Source organism: Taeniopygia guttata, chromosome 2 (assembly GCF_048771995.1).
Source record: "Taeniopygia guttata chromosome 2, bTaeGut7.mat, whole genome shotgun sequence".
Lineage (NCBI taxonomy): Eukaryota > Metazoa > Chordata > Aves > Passeriformes > Estrildidae > Taeniopygia > Taeniopygia guttata.
The window spans coordinates 72,473,032-72,497,587 of NC_133026.1; the positions used below are offsets into that span (position 1 = coordinate 72,473,032).

The window sequence follows — 24,556 nt, forward strand, 5'->3', positions numbered from 1 at the left end:
GCTGCAGATCTGTCTGTATCTTGATGGTCAAGGACTGATTCACATACAGCCTATGTTCCAATGTTGAACATATTAAGGATTTTTTCTTTCTCAAATATTATTCAGAGGATGAACACTTCTGATAGGCACTAAATTAAAATATTGACTGGATGACAGATCAGAAGTCTCACCTGCTGTGTAAACGAGACTGACCAGGTTCAAGAAATAAATACCCGGAGAGAACAAATTGAAGAGAGATACATCAAATTAGCATACTGGAAGCACAGGTGTTGTGGAAAAACAGGCTAATTGTTTGTTCTCAGGAATGGAGATCTGTATTTGCTAGACCTGTCAAAACCTTAGGAAGAACAGATCTCTGTTACAGCATCTCTATTCAGGTAATGTCTCCCTTTCTATTAGTACACTATCTTCAGCTGAGATTAAGGAATGCCCTGCTCTGGTTTTACCTGGCTGGATTCCCATGTTGGTCACAGATCCTAGACAGGGGAATCGGTCATTTTCTCAGGCATACCTATCAAGTAATGTCAGAGGAGCCCAGGACCCCATCCACCATAAGCCAGGGCTGGACATTAACAGTATGAGGCTTGTCACTAGGAAACCTGTGTCCCAAAAGGAGTCAAAAGCATAAATGTCTTGAACTCTGACACCTAATTTCTAACTACATACTCCCTTTTATGTCACCTCTCTTGATGCAACTAATTGTGGCACCTTTTGCTTCTTTTCTAACTCATAAGTTGAAAACCATTAGAGGCAAAGTAAGCAATCTGAAGTTTCATTTCTATTCAACATTTGCATAGAAAGTAGTTTTCAGAACCAGTTCTCCAGAAGTCTGATTCTAGACCTAAACTCTACTGTGAGTACTGACTTTTCACCAGAAAATTAGAGAAGCACTAAAGAGGGCTGTAAAAGACCCTTAAGATCATCACCTCCACCGGCAGCACCCAGAACTGCGAAGTCTGCTACTAACACATGTCTCTAAGTTACCTGTCCCATAGTTACACTTCCAGAGATGGTGACTCAACCACTTCCCTGGGCAGCCTGTCCCAGTGGCAATCCTTTAGGTGAAAAAAAATTTCCTAATATCCAATTTAAACCTCCCCTGGTACAACTTGGGGCCATTTCCTCTTGTCCTGTTGCTTGTAATCTGGGAGAAGATACTGCCCCTCCTGACTACACCCACCTTTCAGGCATTTGTGGAGAGTGATAAGGTCACCCCTGAGCCTCCTTTGCTCCAGGCTAAATACCCCAGCTGCCTCAGCTGCTCCTCACAGGACTTGTGCTCCAGACCCTTCCCCAGCTTGACTCCCTTCTCCAGCACCTCAATGTGCTGCATTCTTGTCATGAGGGGCTCAAAACTGAGCACAGAATTTGAGGTGTGGCCTCACCACTGCTGAGTACAGTGGGACAATCACTGCCCTGGTCCTGCTGACCACATTATTGCTCACACAGGCCAGGTTGCCATTGGTCTTCTTGGCCACTTGGGCACTGCTGGCTCCTGTTCAACAACAGCCAACCAGCACCCTCAGGTCCTTTTCTGCTGGGCAGCTTTCCAGCCACTCTGCATGGGGTTGTTGTGACACAAATGCAAATGCACTTGGCACTTGGCCTTACTGACCCTCACAGAGTTGACCTTGGCCCATTGGTTCAAACTGTCCAGACCCATCTGTAGAAACTTCCCGCCCAATTTGGGGACAAACTCACTAAAGTGTACATTTGATCCCCTGAACAGATAATTGATATTTGATAGGTCTGGACTCAATATTGAGCCCAGGGAAAACCCCCCTATGTTGGCCACCAGCTGGATTTAATTCTATTCCCCACAAGAAGAGTGTTTTGTCCCAGATTTTTCCAGCTGATCAATTTGATGGATTTTTCAAAGCTGTCAAGGTAACCTATCTCTACTAAATAGATTTCCTCCCAGCCACAACCACAGCAAGATCCTTCATGCAACAGCACGTCCATGGCACTAGTCAGTGAAAACTGTCTGCAGAGAAATGGTCCCTTTTGTGCTCTCAGTTCCAACTCCTCACCTAGGAGAAATTGGTGGAGGGCAGGAGGAGAGCAGGGAACAACCTGATTCAGGTATGCAGAGAGGATGGGCAGGTGGGACAACCTGCCAGGTGTGAAAAATTGGTCATGTGTGGCTTGTGGGCATGTAGCTGTACACTTGCATATGCACTGAAAAGCTCACCTGAGCCATATATTGCAGGGGGGCCTGGTGGTCCAGGTGGGCCAGGTGGGCCAGGAGGTCCAATTTTTCCATAACCTGGTAAGCCAGGTAGGCCAGGTAATCCTGGAGGTCCTCTGGGTCCAACGACTGAGTCCCCTTTTGGTCCCTGTCAGTGATGAAAATAATGTCCTTGAATGTATTGATTTCACTGCTGCAGGGCCATCATCTCTGGTGGCAACATTTACCAGGTGCCTGCCACTACACAGCCATTTAGACGTGAGTCTGTATGTAATTTTCTCTAAGGAAGCATGGGTATAATGGAAAATGAAAATTTTAACCACATATCGAAATAAAGTCAAGGATTTAAATTCAGAAAGCTTTCTGAAAATTCTCATATGTATCCCCAAGCAGGTGATACCTGCAAAACTCTCAACAGTGCTCTCAAAGTCCTGGATCTCTACTCTGCTCACGCTGAGACTGCTTGCTTTGATGGGCTCAGAGAGTTTGTGGAAAACTTTAATGTAAAGTGTGTCTGTGCAAGGTGTACACCTCATGATGAGTGCTATCTTCTCCCTCCTGTGATCAAATGTTAGCCTTTAACCTCTCCAGCTTCCAGACTTGCAGAATAAAAACACTCAACTCCCTTCATTTCCAGTTCAGCAGTGAGTCCTCAGCCTGAGTGAGGAGGACTTCTGCTCCTGTGCTCACACCAATCTGCAGACATGGAACACATTGGACCCAGGACAAGGACAGCTCAGTAGAACAGGGAGGCAGTTCTCAGCAATGTGGAATAGAACCAGGGGGACTTTTAAAGATGGTCTTGCTAACCTAACACTTCATCCTCAGCTGTGGCCCACTCATTCATGATTCTTGACACAGATATGGCAATAGAGGAATGCAATTAATGTATTTGTTGCCAGATCCCAGGGATAAACTAGTTTCCAAAGAACTGGTGCATTTTATTCCAAAGCAGCTGTGGTGACAATTGCCAGAAGATAAAATTAAAAGGTAGACAGTAGACAGGCTGAATTTTATAGAAATGGTCCAGATGGCTACACACTGGTCTTTTCAGTCATATTTTTTTGATTACTAGGAAAACAGGATTAACTATTTAGATGGCCAGTAATTTTCAAATCAGCTTCTGACTAACTTTATATGGCCTATTTTGGTATTTATGGGGGTATAAGTAGTAGTGTCACAAATTATACATGCTGCTTTGATTTGTAATGCTGTTAGTAGCATGCTCTAGATACTGGTGTAGCTATATGAGACAGCTGAGCACAACATTATGTCAGTATTTCATAGCAAAGTAATTCTACGCACAACATGAAGTGTTTGTGTTTACTCTTAATGCAATTTTCTCCTATTCACTTAATGCTTAGCATGTAAATTTTTGTATAGTTCCTAGCAATCCTGATGTTTGTCTCTTTTTAGTGCCTTCTAAATTAATTCTAAATGGGTAGTCATAAATATTCCCATTCCACAACCTGCATGACTTACAATTAATCCTGGTCTTCCAGGTGGTCCAGGAGGTCCTGTCAGAAAAAACCCTCCATTTGGTTCTCCTTTTTCTCCTTTTACACCGGTGACTCCATTGTCTCCTTTTTCACCCTTTGAAGAAAATGTATTTTAAAATGTTGAGCTGAAGTGAGACCAGAGCACAATGCACTGAACTTTTAAATTTACATGAAATCTCTGAGTTTATAAAGGAAAAGGTAAAGGAAAGCACCTGCTTGAAATGTTTTAAACATAACTTTCTTCTTCTTCTGTGATATGGGATGAAAAGGAACGCTTTCTCTACTGAGGCTGCAAGGCTCACTCAGGGCAAGGGCTAGGGGAGGTGGGGTTTGATGGAGGCAGAGAAACTGCCTCTGTTGCTATTTCCTGCTATTCCATCCAGCAAAACCTTGTTCACTGCTGCAGCTGGAGGTGAAGAGAGAGTTGGAGAAAGCATAAAAGCCTGGCTTTGTGCTTTCCTCCTTCACCAAGGAAAAACCAAAGCAAGGCTGACATTGAATGGACAGATATTTGAAAGTATGTAACAAAGTGAGCAGAGGAGGGTAGGAGTGTGTACAGGGATAACAGAAGAGACCCTACGCAAAATTGCAAACACTTGAAACAGTATGTCTTCTGTTCTGCATGGCTGATCATCAGTTTGGGAAACCGAGCAATAGGTAAGCAGCATTTAATTACTACATTATTACGTCTCTGTGCAAGATGAGCCACAGCATTTATACATTCCTCCTCACATTATTTTTTTCTGCCTGTTTTTTTTACCCCTTCAATTTTTTTGTTTTGGTTGACTTTTTCATGTTTCTGAGAAATAAACCTGTGGATAGAAGAGGCAAAGGGCAAAGCCAGAATGGCAGATATCTGCAGACAGCCAGAGGACATGGCTATTTATAGTTCCTCCTCTGACTTTTAGTTTTTGTAGATTCCCAGTAAACATGATGCAAAAAGTTTCTTTATTCCAGGCCATTTTGGGGAGTGGAATGACTAGATAAAAAAATGAGTTATTGGCAGCTAAATCTGTACAGCTACAGACATTACACTGTAAGGTCAAAGAAATCCTATTGGCTTTGCCACATTCATGGGACACATTAATTTTTGTCACTTGAAGCAGTCAAGGAAGTAATGAAACAGAGAGAGACTAAACAAATCAACGTATGGGTATACTTTGCTGTAAGAGCTTCCAGGAAAAGTAGTTTCATAATTTAATTCTATTCAGTGTGCTTAAAAGAGAAATAACATGACATGGAAGTGATTTCCACCCCCTTTTCCCCTCACCCAGTGTTCTAGAAGCCCTTTAGGTAATGGATGTCTTTTACCTGAGCTGGCATGGAAACAAAAGCATTCATCTAATGCAGATATGTTAGGTAACAGTGAATTATGACTCACTTTAATACCACTGGGAAGGTAAAAAGCCTCAGTAATAAAGTTTCTTTCAAAAGTAATCTTTATAGACCTCTGATGACTGCTATCTCTATAGCTGCTATAAACTTGCCTATGTAGCTGGAGTTTAAGAAGTGAATATAATTTGCAATTGCTGATGCCCTTAGATTTGTATATTTCACCATGTTGCACTGGTTTGTGCTTTATTTATAGTAAAGTACACTTTAAAAAAAGCTTAGCAGAACTCAAACACAAATGGGATATAATTACCTTTATGCTATTAATAAAATGGCTGAAATATGATGGAGGCAGAGGTGGACCTGAAAAATGAAGACAATACAATAAAGTACAATAATTAACTGTAATTTTCCTTTTAAAAGTACTGCTTTTGGTATTACTGGTTTAGGAGTTCAAAGGAAAACTATTTACAATAATGGCATTAACCTTTATATCAAACATATTTTTAGTTTGGTTTCCTAACAAAGCAAGTCTTATAAAGCCTATCTTGTCTGTGCCTTGTCTGTCACTCTTCCACCCTAAAAATTTCTGAATCTGAAAATTAGAAGAAAAGAAGGTTCAAATACGAAAAATTCCCAGTATATAGCAGCTGGAAAGAGGAATGAAAGAGAAGTATCCATGTTAACCCCTTTGATGCAAGCCAAGGTAAAATAGAAGCTTTTCATATGTTTTGCTGGTAGTGGAGTGATCCACCAGTAGATGTGTGATCTTTCCTGCAAAGACAGTACCAGAGCTGACAATAGATAATGCTGCTGCTATGCTGCAACAATTATACAATAACTATTCCTTGACATTTTTCTGCAATGAAAACCAATATCAGATTCAATGGTTATACCACTCATGTTGTCTGCCAGTGTTGGTCAGCCAAAGCTGTCAAGCCAGCACAAAAGGTTCAAAAAGCCTTCAGATGTTATCTGCTTGGTATCCATTTGGGAAAAAAAAAAAAACAAAAAAACAAAAAACAAACCAACGTATTTTGCAGCTTCCCATAACAGTTCAGTGTATTTCCTTCAAATGTGTTTTGATTAATTTTTGAGATCTTTGAGCCCAACCCTCTGCCAGCCATAGGGCTCATTTCTCAGTGTGCCACCTCAGATAAAATTAAATCAAGCAGACATTGTGGGGCAGAAAAGTATCCTCATTATGGCCCCTGTTTGGATTTTATTCCAACCTTATCAATTACAGCTTGCAGCAGTGATCTGCTTGATCCTTGTGAGGGGAAGGGAATGGACAGGTGGAATGGCAGGTGTCCTTCTCAGATGCTGCTTAGTATTAATCTCTACAGTGAGCACTATCTGAGGAGTCTAGGTCTGAATGAAGCCCATGGCTGTTGAGTTTGCTCTCACACTTTTTATGTTGGCTTCATATTTTTACATGTTATCAATCAATAGAACCTGTTTATAAGATTGGAGAGGTAATATTTTGTGAGAAACAAGAAATAAATCCACTGCATACAAATACAAATACCACAGTTCAAAAAGCTTTTCTGGTTCCTGGAACTCAACAAATGTAGTGGAAAGAGTTTCATCCACTTTCCCCTCAGAAAATTTCCTGTACTTTAATTATGAAACTACTGGTTTGTAGATTTTCCCTGTCTGTGGTTATGTGGGCACTGGTAAGAATTAGAGAACTGCTTTGTATGAAATAATATTTTAGCACCTACGTCATTAAGCAAAAAACAAATAGGAATATTTTTAGAAGCAGCAGCAGAATTGGTCTTAGTATGCTTCAACTTCATGTTGAACAAAATGTTGGAGTCAGTTGATCTGTTGTATCAAATGAATGGATCTCTGTTATTTTAGGAGAAAAGTGAATTGAGTTTTCAGTTTAATCAGAATTGTGGTGTTATTTTCCCCATCCTTTACTAGATGCAGTTTTACAGCAAAATCTTAAGAACAATCCTCTCATAATCTTCTTATGAAGCACCTGAAATCATCAGATATAGGAAAGAAAGTACTTCTAAGACAATAATTTGCATTCAGTACAGAACCTGGAAATGAACAGATATATTCGTGGTGGATAAGCCAGCACTGAAGAGAAATTTTTTTTTTTGTTGTTTGGGAAAGTTTCTTTCTTATTCTTTTGACAAGTTTATTGATGACTGGAAATTTCTAACTGCTTATTTTAAAATATTGGATCAGAATAAAAATTAATTAGGACAAGACGGGAAATTGATTTTATCACAATAAACAGGTGTTGTCTTCAAAATAATCAAAACATCATCTTTAGTCAGCAGAATTATGTCTTTAGAACAAAGACAGAAATTTCCATGTTGATCTAGTGAGATCAACATATATGGGGAGAATATAGTTATTATCAATGCATTAAAGGAAAATTACTATAAATATGGCATAGCAACACGAATTAAATATAATGCCTTTTATTTTTTAAATTATTTCTCTCACTGATCAAAGCCTAATCTCAATAAATGAGATTCCAAAAAGTTTACAGAAAATTAAGTGCTTGTATTTACAATATTTTCAAACAGATGCTTGTTTCTGTAACTCTTTGGTTTGTAAGAATTAGCAATGTGTATCAACTTTTTGACACAGAAAGCTAATCTTTGGGTGAGGAATAATTCTTATGATGCTCCTACTGCCAGTGAATTGGCGCTTTTAGTGCACACAAATGCTTCACAATTTTCACAAATAAACCAGAAAATACTTAAAAATTGGTTGAAATGGAAATAATCTATTTCCCCCTCCTGTTAGAAGTGGGTCTGTCAGCAACAACTGACTGCCTTGAACTCATAATGCACAGGTGTATCACCCTGAAATGTGAAGCACTGGATTGATAGCACAATTGACTCAGAAAGACTGACAACAAAATGGTATCTCAGGAAGTGCCCTTGATGTCCTTCTAAAATGTCAAAAAATCTGTGACCAGCCACTTACATTTAAATATCTATTCTTGTACTTAACACATTCATAATGCTCACAAATGTGCAGTCTGTCTTTTCAGAAGACATTTTGGGTAACATTCTGAGCTTTGCTGTTCTGTGTGTCAGTTCATCAATGAACACTGGAGTAAATATCTAGGCAGGTAAGGCAGCAGATATAACTATCCAAGTATCTTGCTGAATTGCTTTTCAAGTTAGACATATATTCCTCCACAGGATGTTAATGACATATTAGATTTAGCATACCTGGTGGTCCTGGAGCACCTCTGTCTCCCTTTTCTCCCTTTAAGTGTGCTGAACTGTGCAGTTCCCAGGAATCTCCATTTGCTTTGGCGCCTGCCACAATAGCATCACAAGTTCATAAGAACTTGAAAACAGCAGAGACTGTAGCAGTGAAAACCAAACACTGAAAGTGGGTGCAGACTTTTCCATGTATGTGGGGCACATGGTTCCTGTCCCTCCATGCCTCTGTCACTTATGATCATTGAATGGCTGTCTGACTGTCCTCTCTTATCAACCCCAATGTGTGCATGACAATCTCTCTCTCACAAGTCAATCTTTTACTCCCCTTTCCCTAACCACCCAGCCTAAGATCCTCTGAACAAATCTGGTTCTATTTTTCCATTTTTCAATTTCACTGGAGGAGATGCAGAAACAGTTCTCGATTACGAATGAGTGTTGCATACTACATTTCCCCTTCCCTTCCCTTCCCTTCCCTTCCCTTCCCTTCCCTTCCCTTCCCTTCCCTTCCCTTCCCTTCCCTTCCCTTCCCTTCCCTTCCCTTCCCTTCCCTTCCCTTCCCTTCCCTTCCCTTCCCTTCCCTTCCCTTCCCTTCCCTTCCCTTCCCTTCCCTTCCCTTCCCTTCCCTTCCCTTCCCTTCCCTTCCCTTCCCTTCCCTTCCCTTCCCTTCCCTTCCCTTCCCTTCCCTTCCCTTCCCTTCCCTTCCCTTCCCTTCCCTTCCCTTCCCTTCCCTTCCCTTCCCTTCCCTTCCCTTCCCTTCCCTTCCCTTCCCTTCCCTTCCTTTCCCTTCCCTTCAAAACCCACCAAAAAAACAAACAAACAAAAAACCAAAACAAACTTATTTAAACCAAGGTAGAAGAAAAGAATTACCCACCATGGTCATTAAGAACTTCTTGATTTCTAGTATAGGGAGGGTTCACCTTCAGATGAAGAAATCCATTACAAATTATTCATACATATTAATCAATGGCAATGCATTTCTTAGTGTGACTGAAAAGCCTGGCAAGTTTGCATGCTAGTAAATATTATAACAACACTCTGGGATTATCTCCACTTTGACAGGGTCTGAGTATTAGCTGATCAAATTTTTATGAGGATTACACTCTCTTTGACATGCAGCATGCTTTCAGCAAAAAGGTAATATCATGCATTTTGGGGGCACCAGCAAATCCTACTCTCAGTTGTGCCAGTGAAGCATCAGAAAACTCATTCTCCAAGAACAATTCTGAATTTACAATACTGTGTTTGGAAGCAGAATTTGATTTTTGATCCTGAGATAACAGCTTGTGTTTATAATACTCTTCATCAGACCAGGGCTGTGTTATGTCTGATGCTAACCTGTGCTCCAAATGCATTGAAACCACAGTGGGGACACAGAGGCTATTCTAGTCTACCCTCTTCTGTCACCAGCTACCTGTAACAACAGTGGGTGTGCTACCTACCTCTGTGCCTCTCTTCAAAATAGGGACAATGTAGGAACTGAAATGTAGCACAATGCTTGGAAATCTCGGTACTTTCTAGTACTCTTTATAGGAAACTAAGTAAGTGTATGAAAAAATGGAAGTTGTTGCATCTGGCTAATCCTGTAGTACTAGCCCGCAGAAGTCTTACTCACATGGATAGCTCCATTAACTTCAGAGGTTCAGTGCCCATGAAGAAAAACTGGTGGGGTTCAGTCTGTAGTTCTTTATCGGCACTCATTTATGTAGGCATGAACAGCAGACTTCTTATCTATGAACTTGGATAGGTTTAGGAGATTACTCACAGATGTAGGACAAATCTATCCAGCACACTCAGGTGCATGAAGAGATGTTTACAAGTACATGTTTTTACTTGTGCACATTAAAGTTAGTGCTATTTTTCACTGATGGTAATCCTCTGGAAAAGTGGCTATTATTAGCTGAAATTCAGAGAAAATAGGCTTGTTTTATTTGAATCATTCCACAGAGAATCAGAGGAGAGTTGAGGCTGGAAGGCATCTCTGGAGGTTGTCTACCCTGAAGGAGGATCAACTACAGCAGGCTGTTCAGGGCCTCATCCAGTCAGGTTTCAGAGGCTGACAAATACGTATGTGATTATGGACATATGTTATCACTGTACTACGATGTTATACAATGGGAGTGAGAAGATTTAAGGGAGAAATTCAGAGGTAAAAAAATTATGTGTGGAGGTGATAGGCAAAAAATGTAGAAATGGAAAATTACCATATTTATTTATGGTAATTGGTATGGCTATTTATCATTAATTATCTGAAAAGATCACAAGTTGGGATACAACTTTTTTCAGCAGTAAGGTTAGGGTGATGATGAGTATCAATACATTTCGTGTAGAGGAAGTCAAGAGCTGTTTCTCTAAAATCAGCGAAAAAGAGCTGGAATGCAACTTGGAGGAGAAGGCACAGTATTACTTGGTGCTATACTGTTTAACAGAAAAGTATAACCCTGCCCTATTCAGAGGTGGACTGTGGCTCCCAAAGACAGAATCCTTTCCAAGTACATACGCCACAGTTGGATATTGCCCTAGGGAAAATACTTCCAGGACGGAACTATACTCACTATTTATTCTAGGATGCAATTTCTGTAATTCATTAAACAAAAATTGAATTTTTATATTTTCATATTCTGAAAATATGAAATCCATCTCCTTTCTTTTCATACTATGTGTGAAACTGCAGGTGCTTTGAAGGCTTTGTCATACTCTTTGAAAAGGAGGGGCAGATCTTCACTGGCTGCAATTCTATGTGAACAGTGCATTTGAGGGTCAAATAAAGAACAAGATCTTTCTTTTCTGATGCATCTTTCATGCCACAATGAAACACATAAGAAATTTTATTTTGGTCAGGGAAATGAAAAACAGCTAAGAACATAACAACATGGGGACTGTATCTATACATATAACTAAAAAATACATGTACCTGTATGCATGCACATTCAGGTCCCCAAAGCAACTCCTAAACTATGGAAACACAAGCTTTGAAAGGCATTAAAAGTATTAGAAAAAGAAGCAATCAAGTACTTCAAGCAAAACAGTCCAGTGTTTCTCGTTCTGTTATATATTTTATACATGGCTAAGTTTTCATAAATGGCTAAACACTTGAAAACCTCTTATCCTGAAGAACAAGTAAAACACATCTCTGGTGCAAAGCAGAAGGCGAGGGGAGAAAAGCTGCAAGGTTATGGTGTTTAGGTGTACAGCTGCTTTGGTTATGTTCTGTAATGGCCATGCATCCTGCTAAGAGTAGATTCTGCATGTGTCACTTACTGGCATTTTGCAATGAGGCCTGGGAGGGACTGGGAAAACTGTCTATTGAAAACAGGAGGGAAATTACTTTAATGAGCATAGGTGTGATACAGCATGTAACACATCATATAAACCTAGCAGTCACGATGGGGCTAAGCCTGGAAACAAAACCACCACCACCCTAGAAGAAAGCCCAGCTGGCTGCCAGGTCTGTCATTCCTCTCTGTGGGGCCATGGGGGCAAAACTCTTCCCTGACAGCGGCTTTGGTTAAGAGATCTTTTTTCTCTGCACACAAACAAGGTCACCCACAGCGAGCGGTGTAGACTGAAACCAGTTTTGATGTTTCCTTTTGCAGACTGCTTCTAAAGCAGCACATTTCTGCTACAAACCAATCACTGATCCCCAGTTACACTTACTCCTTTGATAAAAAGTATACGTCCTGGAGGTCCGGGGGGCCCTGGGGGCCCAGGCAAGCCAGGAAGGCCCTGGAAAGAGAAAGTGAAAGAAGGCAGATACTAGAGAAAAAATAAACCCTGACTGCAAACTGGAACACCTAAAGCACTGCATATTGAAACTAATGTCAGTATATCTCTCATCCAAGGAAAATGAGGTATTCTACACTGATCTAGATCTCTCTCAAAACTGCTAAGAGTCATACATTTTCAAGTGCCAGTCAGATATGTACATGCTAATTAGCAACCATGTGGAACTCTGGTAGACTGGAGGCGTGACTGACTTTTACAAAAAATGTATGTAAGCTCTTAACTGTGTAATTTGAAAACTTGGCACAAGGCTGTTTTCACCTTTCAGTTAACATCAATGCAACTTGCTGTATGGTGACATATGTAATCTCATCAAAAATTAGAGATCCATTAGATTTTATCTTCCCTGAGCACTCCAGGAAGGACTACTAGAACATGCAGCCTCTTTTGTTTGCTTGTTTGCTTTAACCTGTCAGCCTGGTGTACATCATCTAGCTATACTTGCTATAATCGCTTTTGTGTGGCTAAGGCAGATAATCCAGGAAATGAACTTTAATATTATTTGAAGATATGGAGGAAAGGAAAATCTACTCTTATATTTTCTGTCAGTGGGTAGTAATTTTTCCTGTCATTTTCTTCCAATTCACATTTGTCTAATTTGTTTTCACTTTCCAGGAACTATATTTCTATTTATACCTTCTTCTAGGGGTGTAAGCCACATTCAGTACCTGGTCTTTTTTTACTGTGGAGATACCAAAATACTTACAAATTCTGCAAAAATACCTACCAATTCTCAGTCTCTCTGTTACTCACATAAAGCAGTATCATCTCACTTATATTTATTGTTTAGAAAGAAAAGACACTTGTGCCTTGCAATTTGTGTGCCATTTTTTTTTCTTTTGAACAAACTAGAACCAGAGGCTTCCTACAACAGAATCCATTTACAAAAAAGTTCTCTACTGAAATACAATGATACTGACTTTATGCTAACATAGTAACATACCGTTGCAATTTTTTTCTAGCATTATCTCTGATGCGGATGAAATACCATTAGCTGCTGTTGTGGCATGGATACCCATTTTCTTAGCACAGATAGTTGCATGACATCAGAACAACCACACAAATAACTCTGCCGTTGTGAAGCTTATTGTTTATGCTCTGCAGTGCTAGTTCTCGTGTGGGCCAGTTTCAATGTTTGTCATGAGACAACTTGTCTGAAATCTTTTAATGAGGACAGACTTACAGCAACAGGAGCTTGGTTCATCACTTGTCATTCCACAATTATAGGTTGTAGGTGAGCATGAATATGCTGTCCTCTGTGCAGAGGTAATTGTTTTGGATACATGTACATGGCAACTATAGCAGGTAGCAGGTATTAGTGAGTATCTCCTTGTTGGTAAGGTAGATACCACTTCCCTGTGATATGCTCAAGTGTTGTTTGTACCTGGGCTAGAAAGGTCAGAGCCTGTGGGAATATCTTCACATCATGAGAAGTCACACTGGTGGCTTGGATCAGGGAGTCTGACATATATAAAAAACTGGAATTCCAAATCCTTTGTTTTTTGAAGCTGCTATGGTAGCAGTGAGTGGCACACATAACTGCTGCACCTGGGAGCTGACACAACTATGTGCATCTGCAAGAACTGCCCAGACAGACCCAGAAGTTGACTTTTCAATGGCTGCTGCTAGATAGGAAAAGTAGCAGAAACACAACTATTTCTAGAACATTTCAGGTTTTTAGTCCTATCATCATTTGAAAAGAATACAATAAACTTACATTAAGTGCTTCACCTCGATCACCTTTCACACCTCTCAGACCATTCAGTCCTGGACGGCCCTGAAATAAGTAGAAATAATTTAGTACGTGTCAGAAGCAAGCTTTCCTATCTTTATCCCACTTGAGAGTATAATACATACTGGACGTCCTGGGAAGCCAAGCTCTCCTTTGGGTCCAGTAGGTCCTATTGGTCCCTGAACAACAAAAAAAGGTCATTATGGCCCATTTTTTTGACCTATATTTGATTATTTAGAATAAGAAACAGTACATTAAAAATCAGTCTGTGACTGCCTATAGAGACTGCACAGAACACTCTCTCTGCTTGCTCTCCTCAGTGATCTCAGAAGCTGAGGACTACATGTTACAGTCACCTATCTGAAATGAAGTCTGCATTCCCAGACCCTTGTAGGGTGTGCAATTCAAAACTGACTCACCATATATTGAAGAAAAATTAAATGCATCAGTCAGGAAAAGAAAAGGAAGTTAGAGATGTATTCTTTGCTCATCTTCTTCCCCCACTCCTTTTTTATTTCTAATTATTTTTGAATCAGGCTCTGTGAGGAAGTATCTGTGGATTGACCTAAGAATTTATGCAGTGCCAGGCTTCTACTTGCCTCTCACCAGCCTGGGTTTCTGGATTCATGGGGCTGATAGTTGAAACAGAGTCTTTCCTTCTTTATACAAGTTTGACTGACTCACCAGGTTCCACAAAGTAATACAAGCCACTGGAAAAAGAGGGGACAAGCAGGCTGCCTGGGAAAGGTGGCCCAAGACTTTGGATGGCCAATGATGGGGCATTTGCAAGCATGCAGCTCCTAGGCAGCCTGTGAGTGATCAACAAAAAGCAACAAATCTGAGGATCTACAAATTTTCAACTGATGTCAGCTTTCTGAAACTCACAGAAACCACAACGGTCTAGACAACCTCTTCACATTTGTGTCAGCCTATCTGGTTTCATTTCCTTTTGTCAGTCTGCCGAAATGCTGAGATACTCCTTCTTGCATTACTTGTTAAATAATCTGTCTGTAGATCTCACACAGATACCACTTACATGTGACAGTGGGTGTGTTTAACCCTTCACATGATATCTTTTCAGTAAAAAGTGATATGTACATTAATTAAAAATTTATCTGATGAAAAAGACAATTTCTCTTATAATCTAGCTGAAATTCATGGATTAATTGCTGTAATTTTTCTCCTGCTGAAACTGAAGACTAGATTAGACCTGAAATTCATAAGCAGTTACCATATGAACATATTAATTTATGATGTCACCATTGTAATCAGAATTTAAAGCTGAATTTAATGTCAGCTGAAACTACTTGCAGGTGGTAAGACTTTTATTAATCTTCTATTTTATTTTCTGTTTGAAGGCAATTTCTACCCATGTGATCAAAGTTAATGTCCGTGTCTCAAGCAGGCAAAAGATTGCTGGTGAATTTCAATATTGTGCCCCAAAATTTCAAAATTCAACCCATCTTTCCATGATACCACAGCCAGTAATGATGTTTGGAAAAAAAAGCAATCCAAAAGCATTTTCCTATTTTCCTACCACTCTCTGGTACCTGAGCCTTTAAAGATTATGTAAATCTGAACTTTAATCAGCAGTGAGGACAATTAGAAACAGACTTCTTTTTCAGTTTAAATAAAGAGCCGTGTCTGATCCCATGCTTTAACTGGGATTTCAAACATTAACAATGTGGGAGTTGTGTAAGCTGGGGCCACTTTTACTATTTTCTCTAAGTACCAGCCCAGTCCGTCAGGTGTTAGCAACTCCCTGAGTCAAGCCAGCAGTCACAGCTAGAAGTGAAAGAAGGAAGCATGGAAGCCACAGGAGTTTTTCTTACCACCAAAGTTTCAATTACAACAGCACAGTAGACCTGGGCAGACTGACACTGAGGTTCTTACTAAGTGCTTCACCGACAGGGAACAGCATAATCCAGCATGTAAAAGAGTCTCATTTCTCCGGTGGCAGGAGCCTGGGTTCAGTCTGTTGCTTCTGCTTTTGCTAACAACTGTACTGACCTCCTGACTATCTGTAGTTCCCATCTGCCAAACTAGTGCTTCTTTGTAGCTCCTTGTGCTCCAAGCTCCTGTGATCCTACTGTCTGCCCAGCTGAAGTCTCAAAAAGGAGCAGAGCAATGACAAGGGATTTAAATTTAAATTCTGGAAATTTGTGTATGGGTCTAAGAGCAAAGAGGAACACTCAGATTACCCTGCTACCTCAAAGTTGTTCCTGGGCCAGAGACTCACTTGGGGCAAAGTGGAACAGAACTATTGCACTAAAACCTTTAAAAAGTTATCTGTCAGAGTCTCTGGTTCAGCACTTGAAGCTGTATATTTTTCCTGTTCAGGCCTCACACTAAGTACAGATGGAATTTTTCTACGGGACAACATTGAATTGTATCACCCCATTACCAGCAATGATCAAAGAGGAGTTCTGTGCTCAGAAGAGAGCTGGCTGAGTAAAGCCCTGAGACAGGCTCCATGTGCCAAACTTTCCTGAAGTGTAACTATTCCCACCAGTTCTGGCAAGACCTTCCTTATCCACTTGCTGAACTGTATGAAGCGACTCATGGCAGTATAAAAGAAGATGTAAAACACAGAGTTTGGAGCTGAGACGAAAAGGACATGTCCGCTGGATGCAGGATGCACAGCAAGTAGAAGTGAACACAAGTCAGAACATGAGGAATTCCAAATAAATATAAGGAAATTTTTTTTTTTACTCCAAAATTTTTCAAATGTCTGGAATGGGCTGCCCAGAAAGGTTGTGGAATTTCTATCCTAAGAGTTGTGAAAACTTCACTTGACAAGTTCCTGAGTTAAAGAGACCTGCTCCACACAGTGACGTGCATAAGGTCATCTCTGAAGTCCACTTTCATTCAAAGTTATTGTGTCAAGTTGAAAGGGTAGATAATATTGCAGTCATACAAGGAGAAGGATAAGGAACATCCTTTCTGGTAAGTTAGGATAGCCTCCTCAGGGATTCTGATACACAATAATTAAAAAAGCAGTTGCTCAGCACCCAGTTATCCCCTTTGGAAGGCTACAGAAATGAATGTAAATATCTCCTACACACCTTGGTGTACAGAAATGTCAGCACTCTACTAACATTCACTAAGCCACAACAGTGACCAGGCTACAACAAAAGCAGAAGCAAAGAAACATCCTTTACATCCTTGATTTTTGGAATACTAGACAGAAGAAATTGGTGCCCTAACACTGCTGAGTCTGGGCCACTGTTCTTATTTTATAACTAATTTATTGTGCTTTCTTACAATCTCCCATGTCCAGTCAAAAGTATCAGACCAAATACTTGAAAGAAGGCCTTTAAATCCTGATTTTGGTATATGGTGTTACTCTACTGCCTGGTGTACAACTTTCTCAGAATCCAACACAATTGCAATTTATTGCCATTGACAGAAATTGAGCCAATGCAATTAGTTGTTTTAATGTAAATAATTTAAACAGAGAATAATTTAGGTGGAAAGAGAGTGATCTTCTTGCAAAACTCCTTGCATACAAGATAAACTTGTACATTAGGCTTGTAGGTTAGGTCATGCCAGTCAACACCTTGTTACAGAATCCATCATCTCTCTGTGTCACCCTTGCTCCAAATATGACACAAGAATAGATGAGAGACCAAGAGGAAAGAGGAAAAAAGGAAACTTTCATACAAAGGATTCTTCAGCTTATATAGACTGATACGATACATTCTACTTGATTAGCTAGTTAATAAAACATCTTTCTCACACCGTCCTTGAGTAGAACAGAAAAACAAGGTGGAAAAACACCACCTGCAGATTGTTTATACTAACAAGTTATCACATTCCTACAACTCCCTAAAAATTCTCACAAGCCACTGTGAGAAACTATTGCCGTTTCTCCCTGACCAGGCTGTCATCCACATCTCTGGACACCCATTTCTGTGTTTAATCACTTTTAATGTGGATTTTTGCCTTTATATTGATATATGTCACAAGCTGGAACTTGTGATCCTTGTTACTTTGCCTTTCTACTGTGCACCTCTGAGTAGGACCTGACTTTTTTTTTAATGATTCTCTTTCAGGCCACAGCAGGGAGCAATTAGACCCCTCTCAGTCTTTTATCTTCAGAGCTAAACAAACCCAGTTCACTCAGAGTCATACATCTGACAAGATTTCACTGATGGCTTAGACAGTAACAGATACATTTGTTCTACCAAAATTTAAGCTCTGCATCAAGTCAGTAGTTACATATGTTACCAAATATGTAACAAACACATTATTTTCTGAAGGACACTGATGAACCTGAAGCACGAATTCTCCTTATCGTCCCAACTCAGAAGGAATGAAAAGCTAAACCATACTACCTTTATATTTACTAATATCTGTAAGGCCAAAGCAAAATTAAAAATTAAGAAACCATTCATCTTTGGAATCATCTTACCATTGGTCCCACTGGTCCCATCACTCCAGCTTCACCCTGTTGAGGACCAACACAGAGAGAGCAATGACAAGGAGAATTCTCACAATGTCTGGCAGAGGTGGCTGGTAACATGGCCACCAAATAGTTCTGGAGGAACACAACACAGTATTAGCTCACCTTCTCTCCTTTTCTTCCTAATAATTCAGTTAAAGATCCATCAGCAGAAATGATAGCTCCTGGTTCTCCCTTTTCACCCTGCAATTATGAGAGTAATTACTGCTTACAAAGCAATTCCCAGTGAATCAAAAGAAGTCAGGGCAGCATTACTTTTGTTTGAAGCATGACAGATTAGTCATGCTGTGATATCAAACATAAAGTGATATCAGCATGAGTAGGGTAAATCTTGATTCTGGGGAAGAAAAGAGATGATCTTTCTAAAAAAAAAATAAAGTACACTAAAAATATCTCCCTGAGATTAATAAGTTCTTATTAAAAAAAAAAAAAAACCCCAAAAAAACCCCCACATAATTTGCTCTCCATTGAGTAACTATGTGAAACATGCTGTGTTCACAAAAGGTCTCTGCCAAAGGCAGACAGGTTACTGGCGTCTTCTTGTGTACCATCACCTTAATGGTCAGTAAATCCTGCTGGAAATGCATCATCTTGCTAGACCAGTAAATGTTCAGATTTTATTATCAGGAAAGCATGAATCATTCTCTCTATATGCCTGGTATGATGCAACCTCATTAACTTTAATAAAGGCCAGGTCCCAGCACTCAAACTGTGACCCTCTGCATTCCTGTTATACCACCACAGATTATCACTTCTCAGTGCTAAGTGCATTGTTCCCACTCTGGATCTTTCAGCTGTAACTTTTCTCTTCCTCTCTCAGGCAGCTTGCTACAGCATCTTTCCCAAGATCTCAGGGAAGAAATCTAGCCTGAAGCTAGCAACTGTATTGCTGATTAAAATGACAGTCCAGGTTATAAAGTTCATAACCAGGTTATGAACTTTAAGTGTTGTAACTAAATTCTTCTCACAGGTTCTTAAGCTGCTGTGAGTCTTTGAAGTCTCCCTGAAGATAATTTGGATACTTTTGAGTCTCCCCAAGGCTTGGTTGGCCTTCACTGACTTTATCCTCTGTGAGAATTTATGGACCTGAGGTTGAATTCCATGATCCTTTAAGTAAAGGTTTCTGTACAGCTTCACTGTGGATCCCAAACTTCATCACTTTTGAGTGTAGCCTGCTGTTCACAGCTCAGAAATGCCATCAGACACATCACTATATTTTTGGTGCATCCAAAATTAAATGCTTTCAAAGCTTTGCGTTCTTGACAGAGTGGACGCCAGAAGCAAAGAAAAGCATGAACCAAAAACCAAAAGTAAATAGCTCCACAACCTAAACCAAAAATCACCCGACTGGTTCTAAGGTTGAGCTTGATCATTTAACGCATTTTATAAAAGAACAGGAAACCTTATGATAAACAGGGACTGGTATTTGTGGCCTGAGATCTTTCCTTCTGAGCAATGACAATGTTGTTCATCTGCTATCCCATTTAAACCATAATAAACCATTTCCAAGTCTTCCTATTACTTGTGAGAAAGTGAGCTCAACTACCTAGAAAGAATAAGCAGAAAGTGTTTTTGCTTTTCTTTTTTAGTATCCCCAAGATATTAGATATTCCTCTCCCTTGCTTCCTGAAGGTGGATAAGAAGGGGAAAAAACTGGAACAGCTGCAGCAGTACTTGCAAAAGAGCAGAGTCAGTCTTTAGAAACCTCTCAGCAGTGCTATAAAATACAGACTTTTTGTGAAGAAACAAGGGAAATAATCTTTAGAAGAGCACTCCTCAAATCTTATATTTTCTTTGGGAATTGGAAATTGCAGTCTTCATTCTGTAGGCAAAGCCCTCTCTGGCATAGGAGCAGGAAAAGATAGATCTTTTTTTTTGTTTGGGCTTTTGGATAGGATTCCAGGGTGTCAGCACAACAATCAGCTGGCAAGAAGAGGTCACTTCATGTTTAATGTTTAAAGAGACTTAACCTGATAAGTGCATACTGTGCTGATGAATTTCAGCACCAGGGCAGGAAGATTAGCTCTTGGTGAGATTATACAGGGGATGCCATTTAGCATTTTCACATTCTCCCTAGTCCATTTTTCACATGAACTTATTAAAATCACAATTCCTACCAAAATTAGAATAATTAAACTTTTAATGTCATTAAGTACTTGTCATCTAACACATTTATCAGCGTATACTTTCCCCTATGCATTTTTTCCTACCTGCTGTCCTTTAGGTCCTTGTGATCCAGGCAAACCAGTGTCACCTTTTGGACCTCGAGGGCCCTAGACAAAAACAAGCACATAAATCCATAGTGATATTTGTGAAGAATAGGGAGCTAGGTTATTTTACTAAATTTTAAATTACTGGCAAACTTTCTTAAATCACTCTGGTTGCAATCGAAAAATTCTTACAAGACTAAATTGCTCTCTGAATAAAGTTATTCCCTAAACCAGATATCACATAAGGAAATTTTTTAGAAAGACCAAAATGAAAAATGCCTGATATTTATCGCAGTGTAGATGATACATACATTCACAAAGGGAAATAAGCAAACATTAATAAAAATGGAAATTCAACCTAAAATTTGCTATTTCTTCTGTATTCAATCCTCTTTCTCTCCATGATCATTCAGCCAGACTGATTTTCAACAAAATTTCTGAAGATATAATTTTAACAGTATGTAAAAAAAAAAAAAGGAAAAAGAAAAAAAAAGAGCATGTGAAATAGAGTTTATGTATTTGAAAACAAGAGGATTTCTTTATCTGTTTTGTGGGGAAAGCATTCCCATCAGATAAAATTGTACTTTACAATCTTCCAAGAGCATTCAGAAGCATTCTTTTTACCCACCAAGATCTAAACTCAAGTCTACATAATTTCTGCATTTGTCAAGAGATAAATAAAACACATGAGGTGAGAACAAGAATGATATTTTCATGTCTGTAGAAATTCTATAAGGGACCAAAAATTCATTATATCACCTTCTAAATGTTATCTGCTCTTTTTCAAATGAAATATACTTTTAAGGAGCTTCTTCCCCTTTCTTTGGTTTTCCATGCAGTCCATAATACTCAGGACTCAGAAAGCAACCTTCTGTAGAATTTTTGGCAATTTGCCAGCATTTTGTTAACATCTTTTGTCAGCTTTCCCAGTTTTCACCTTAATTGTTCTCAGGCAATAGACAAAGGATCCTGAAACCATATGCATGCTCTGAACTGTAGAACAAGCATAACAAGGGAAAGTAATTCATCACACTACACAGAATATGAATACAATAATTAGAACAATACTATCTGAAATCATAAGCCAAATAATCACAGAATCACAGAATATTCTGGATTGGAAGAGACCTACAAGGATCATCAAAGTGCAGCTCTTGGCTCTGCCCAGGACACCCCAAGAGTCACACCATGTGCCTGAGTGCAATGTCTAAACACTCCTTGAATTCTGTCAGGTTTGGTGTTGTGACCATTTCCGTGTGGAGCCTGTTCCAGTGCCCAACAAACCCGTGGGTGAAGAACCTTTTCCTAATATCCAACCTAAACCTCACCTGACACAACTTCAAGCCATTCCCTCAAGTCCTGTCACCGGTCACCCCAAAGAAGAGATCAGTGCCTGCCCCTTCTCTTTCCCTCACAAAGAAATGGTTGACTTCAATGAAGTTTCCCCTTAGTTTCCTCTTCTTCAGGCTGAACTAGCCGAATGACCTCATCTGCTCCTCACATGGCTTCGTTTCAAGGCCTTTCACTATCTCCACAGCCCTCCTTTGGACACTCTATAACAGTTTAATGTCTTTCTTACGTTGTGGCACCTGAAACTGTCTCCAGCATTCAAGGTGAGGCTGTCCAAGTACAGAGCACAGTGGGACAATCTCCTCCCTTGCCTGGCTGGTCATGCTGTGCCTGATGCCCTCCAGGCCACAGCTGGCCCTCCTGGCTGCCAGGGCACTGCTGACTCAAAGTCAACCTGCCACCAACCAGGACCTCTAGGTCTCTTTCCCTGGCACTTTCCAGCATGTCATTCCCTGGTTTACATGCACAACCAGGCTGACCATCCTAGGTGCAGAATCTGCCCCTTTCACCACGCAACACCATGCTGCAATTCCTAAGTCAGCACTCATCTCTAGCTGATACAGCTGGTGATCCTTCAGCCCTCCAGTTTATGTAGGTATCTCTGCAGGCTCTTTCTGCCTTGGAGGGCGTTAACAGCTCCTCCCAATTTTGTATCGTCTGAAACTTGGTATCCCCCCCAGTCCCATGTCTAAGTCATTAATGAAGATGCTTATACATGTATGGCAGACTGAGCACAATAGGTAGGTAGCATAGCAAAAGGCACCATTTGATACTGTGGTTGTGAAATGCTTATATGGTAGCCCTGGTATGTTTTTATGAAAAATCATAAATATTTCCTAAAGGATAAAATAAAAAGGGAACATCTTTGTAGTGGTGACAAAAAAAGCCTGAGGAATAACACATTTACAAATATATATATGTATATATATATATATATATATATATATATATATATATATATATGCGCAGATAACATTTAGAAGTCCATTTGTTCCATTTATTTCTCCTATATGGCATAGACCTTTCCTTAGGTCGTAATTTTCCATTAATTACACCCAGATTTAAACTACAGAACTGACAGTGAGGTAAGCCTAGTGGAGTATACTTAATTTCCAACAGAATAAATTTCTAACTTGGTTGGTAACTTCCTAAGACCTGCAGCATCCTATGTGAAATTAGTCTTTATGCAAATTGTGTACAATATAAATTTTAAAAAATATTAAACTATATTGAAAAGTATTTTAAAGTCCTAGGAAATATGTTTAAACCCTAGGTAATTAATACTTACAGGAAATCCTGGCAGACCTGGCTTGCCATCTGGCCCCTGCAAAATTTTAAAAATCACACCCTTAAAAACACATATTACAGATTTGCAAAACAGAGTATGCATTTTTCATGTGTTGTGTGATTTGTGAATATCAACTCATCTACTACTGAACTAAGAACTTCATTCAGTTGACAGTAAAGATGTGAATCTCCACAATACCCTATGCTTCTAACTTAGCATGTACTCTCGAAAACTGTTGAGGCAGAGATCCTGAAAAGACTGAAAAAGGATGACATTTTCTACATATGAAAGGCATGCAACCATTATTCAGCCTCCTCTGAATCTTTTCCAGATACCGGCACAGAGACCACAGAAGCTGCCCACTTTCCCCATTTTGGTCCTGGATGTCTTTGGATAGAAAACAGAGTGTGTGAATAGAATCACAGATTGGGATATGTATCGGTTGCATTTAAGATTGCCCTGTCCTGGTAACTGCAGAGAGACAGTTTAATTCTGGTTCAGATCAGCAGAATGTTTATTTCCCCATTCACTATGAGACTGCACCTCTTTCCTGATTAGAGTTAGAGCTCTGAGACTGATGTTCAAATCTTTCTCACTGCAACTGCTCTTCAAGCTACAGGACCTACTTCTGTTTTATAGGAATGTGACTCTAACATCTATCACAAAACAAAGATTTTAATTACCCGTGGCAAGTACTGTGGCAGAGCTCACACAAGGGGACCCATACTGTCCTGACATCCTATTATGTCCAGGGATTAGGAGAACCAGATCTTTGAGACATACATGAAAATACTCTTCCATGAAAACTGTTTTACCATAAGCATGGCTGGATATAGACACAATAACATGAAGTTGTTCTATGGTTTAACAAGTGGAAAGAGCTATGCTAGGCTAGCAGAAAAAGGTTACAAGCTGCTGCTGGAGCTAATGCCCTTCTTCCCAGTTCAATGACAGATTCAGCAAATATTTGTTTTGGGACAGCAGTAATGATAAGATACAAAATTTTTGCAAACTTAAGCTATGTAGAGTGAAATTCTGCTATTGGCTATGAACATTCTGACTTTCCTTGTTTCATCAGGGGTTCAATGTGGAGGAATCACAGTGCTCACTAACAAGAAAACAGATAAAATGAAGTACACAAACTAGAATTCACGAATGAAACTAGCTGTAAAGTGAGGTGCTTAACTTGTGGTGGTTAAGATTTTGCAAATTGCAATATGTTTTACACTTTTGGGCAAGTCTGAATAGACTCCACAACTTGGAAAAGGTAGATTTCTCTTTGAATCCAGTTCTAGGAACTTGAAATCATTACCAAGAAGCATTCATGATTTCAAGTATTTGAACTATTTTGCAGCTAGAAGAGAACCTGAGTTTCACATCTGTTGTTCTTTCATGAAATTTCTAGTTTTTCATTCACAGCTATAACTTGTGTGAGACTAAACTCATAGACAGGAGCCTAGCATTTCTAGTTGAAGTCTCAAGCAGAAGTAAGCAAAATACTTTTTATGC

General features: G+C 39.7%; 2 protein-coding genes across 3 annotated transcripts in view; one reads left to right on the forward strand and one right to left on the reverse strand.

Annotated features, from left to right (window-relative positions):
* RBFA (ribosome binding factor A) overlaps nt 1-24,556 on the forward strand; it is a 399,231-nt gene that overhangs the window by 187,890 nt on the left and 186,785 nt on the right. The window lies entirely within an intron of this gene.
* The window catches only part of COL15A1 (collagen type XV alpha 1 chain), a 122,437-nt gene that overhangs the window by 8,187 nt on the left and 89,694 nt on the right, over nt 1-24,556 (reverse strand). The window contains exons 24-36 of one of the 2 annotated variants that reach the window (XM_030265622.4): nt 23,048-23,083; nt 20,410-20,472; nt 18,305-18,382; nt 18,149-18,184; nt 13,860-13,913; nt 13,720-13,779; nt 11,877-11,945; nt 11,481-11,522; nt 9,094-9,139; nt 8,226-8,315; nt 5,333-5,382; nt 3,671-3,781; nt 2,192-2,336 (exon numbers count right to left, since the gene is read on the reverse strand). In XM_030265622.4, coding sequence (XP_030121482.2) covers nt 2,192-2,336; nt 3,671-3,781; nt 5,333-5,382; nt 8,226-8,315; nt 9,094-9,139; nt 11,481-11,522; nt 11,877-11,945; nt 13,720-13,779; nt 13,860-13,913; nt 18,149-18,184; nt 18,305-18,382; nt 20,410-20,472; nt 23,048-23,083 — 880 coding nt within the window. The remainder of the gene's footprint in view (nt 1-2,191; nt 2,337-3,670; nt 3,782-5,332; nt 5,383-8,225; nt 8,316-9,093; nt 9,140-11,480; nt 11,523-11,876; nt 11,946-13,719; nt 13,780-13,859; nt 13,914-18,148; nt 18,185-18,304; nt 18,383-20,409; nt 20,473-23,047; nt 23,084-24,556) is intronic. The other variant, XM_030265624.4, reaches the window with a different exon arrangement.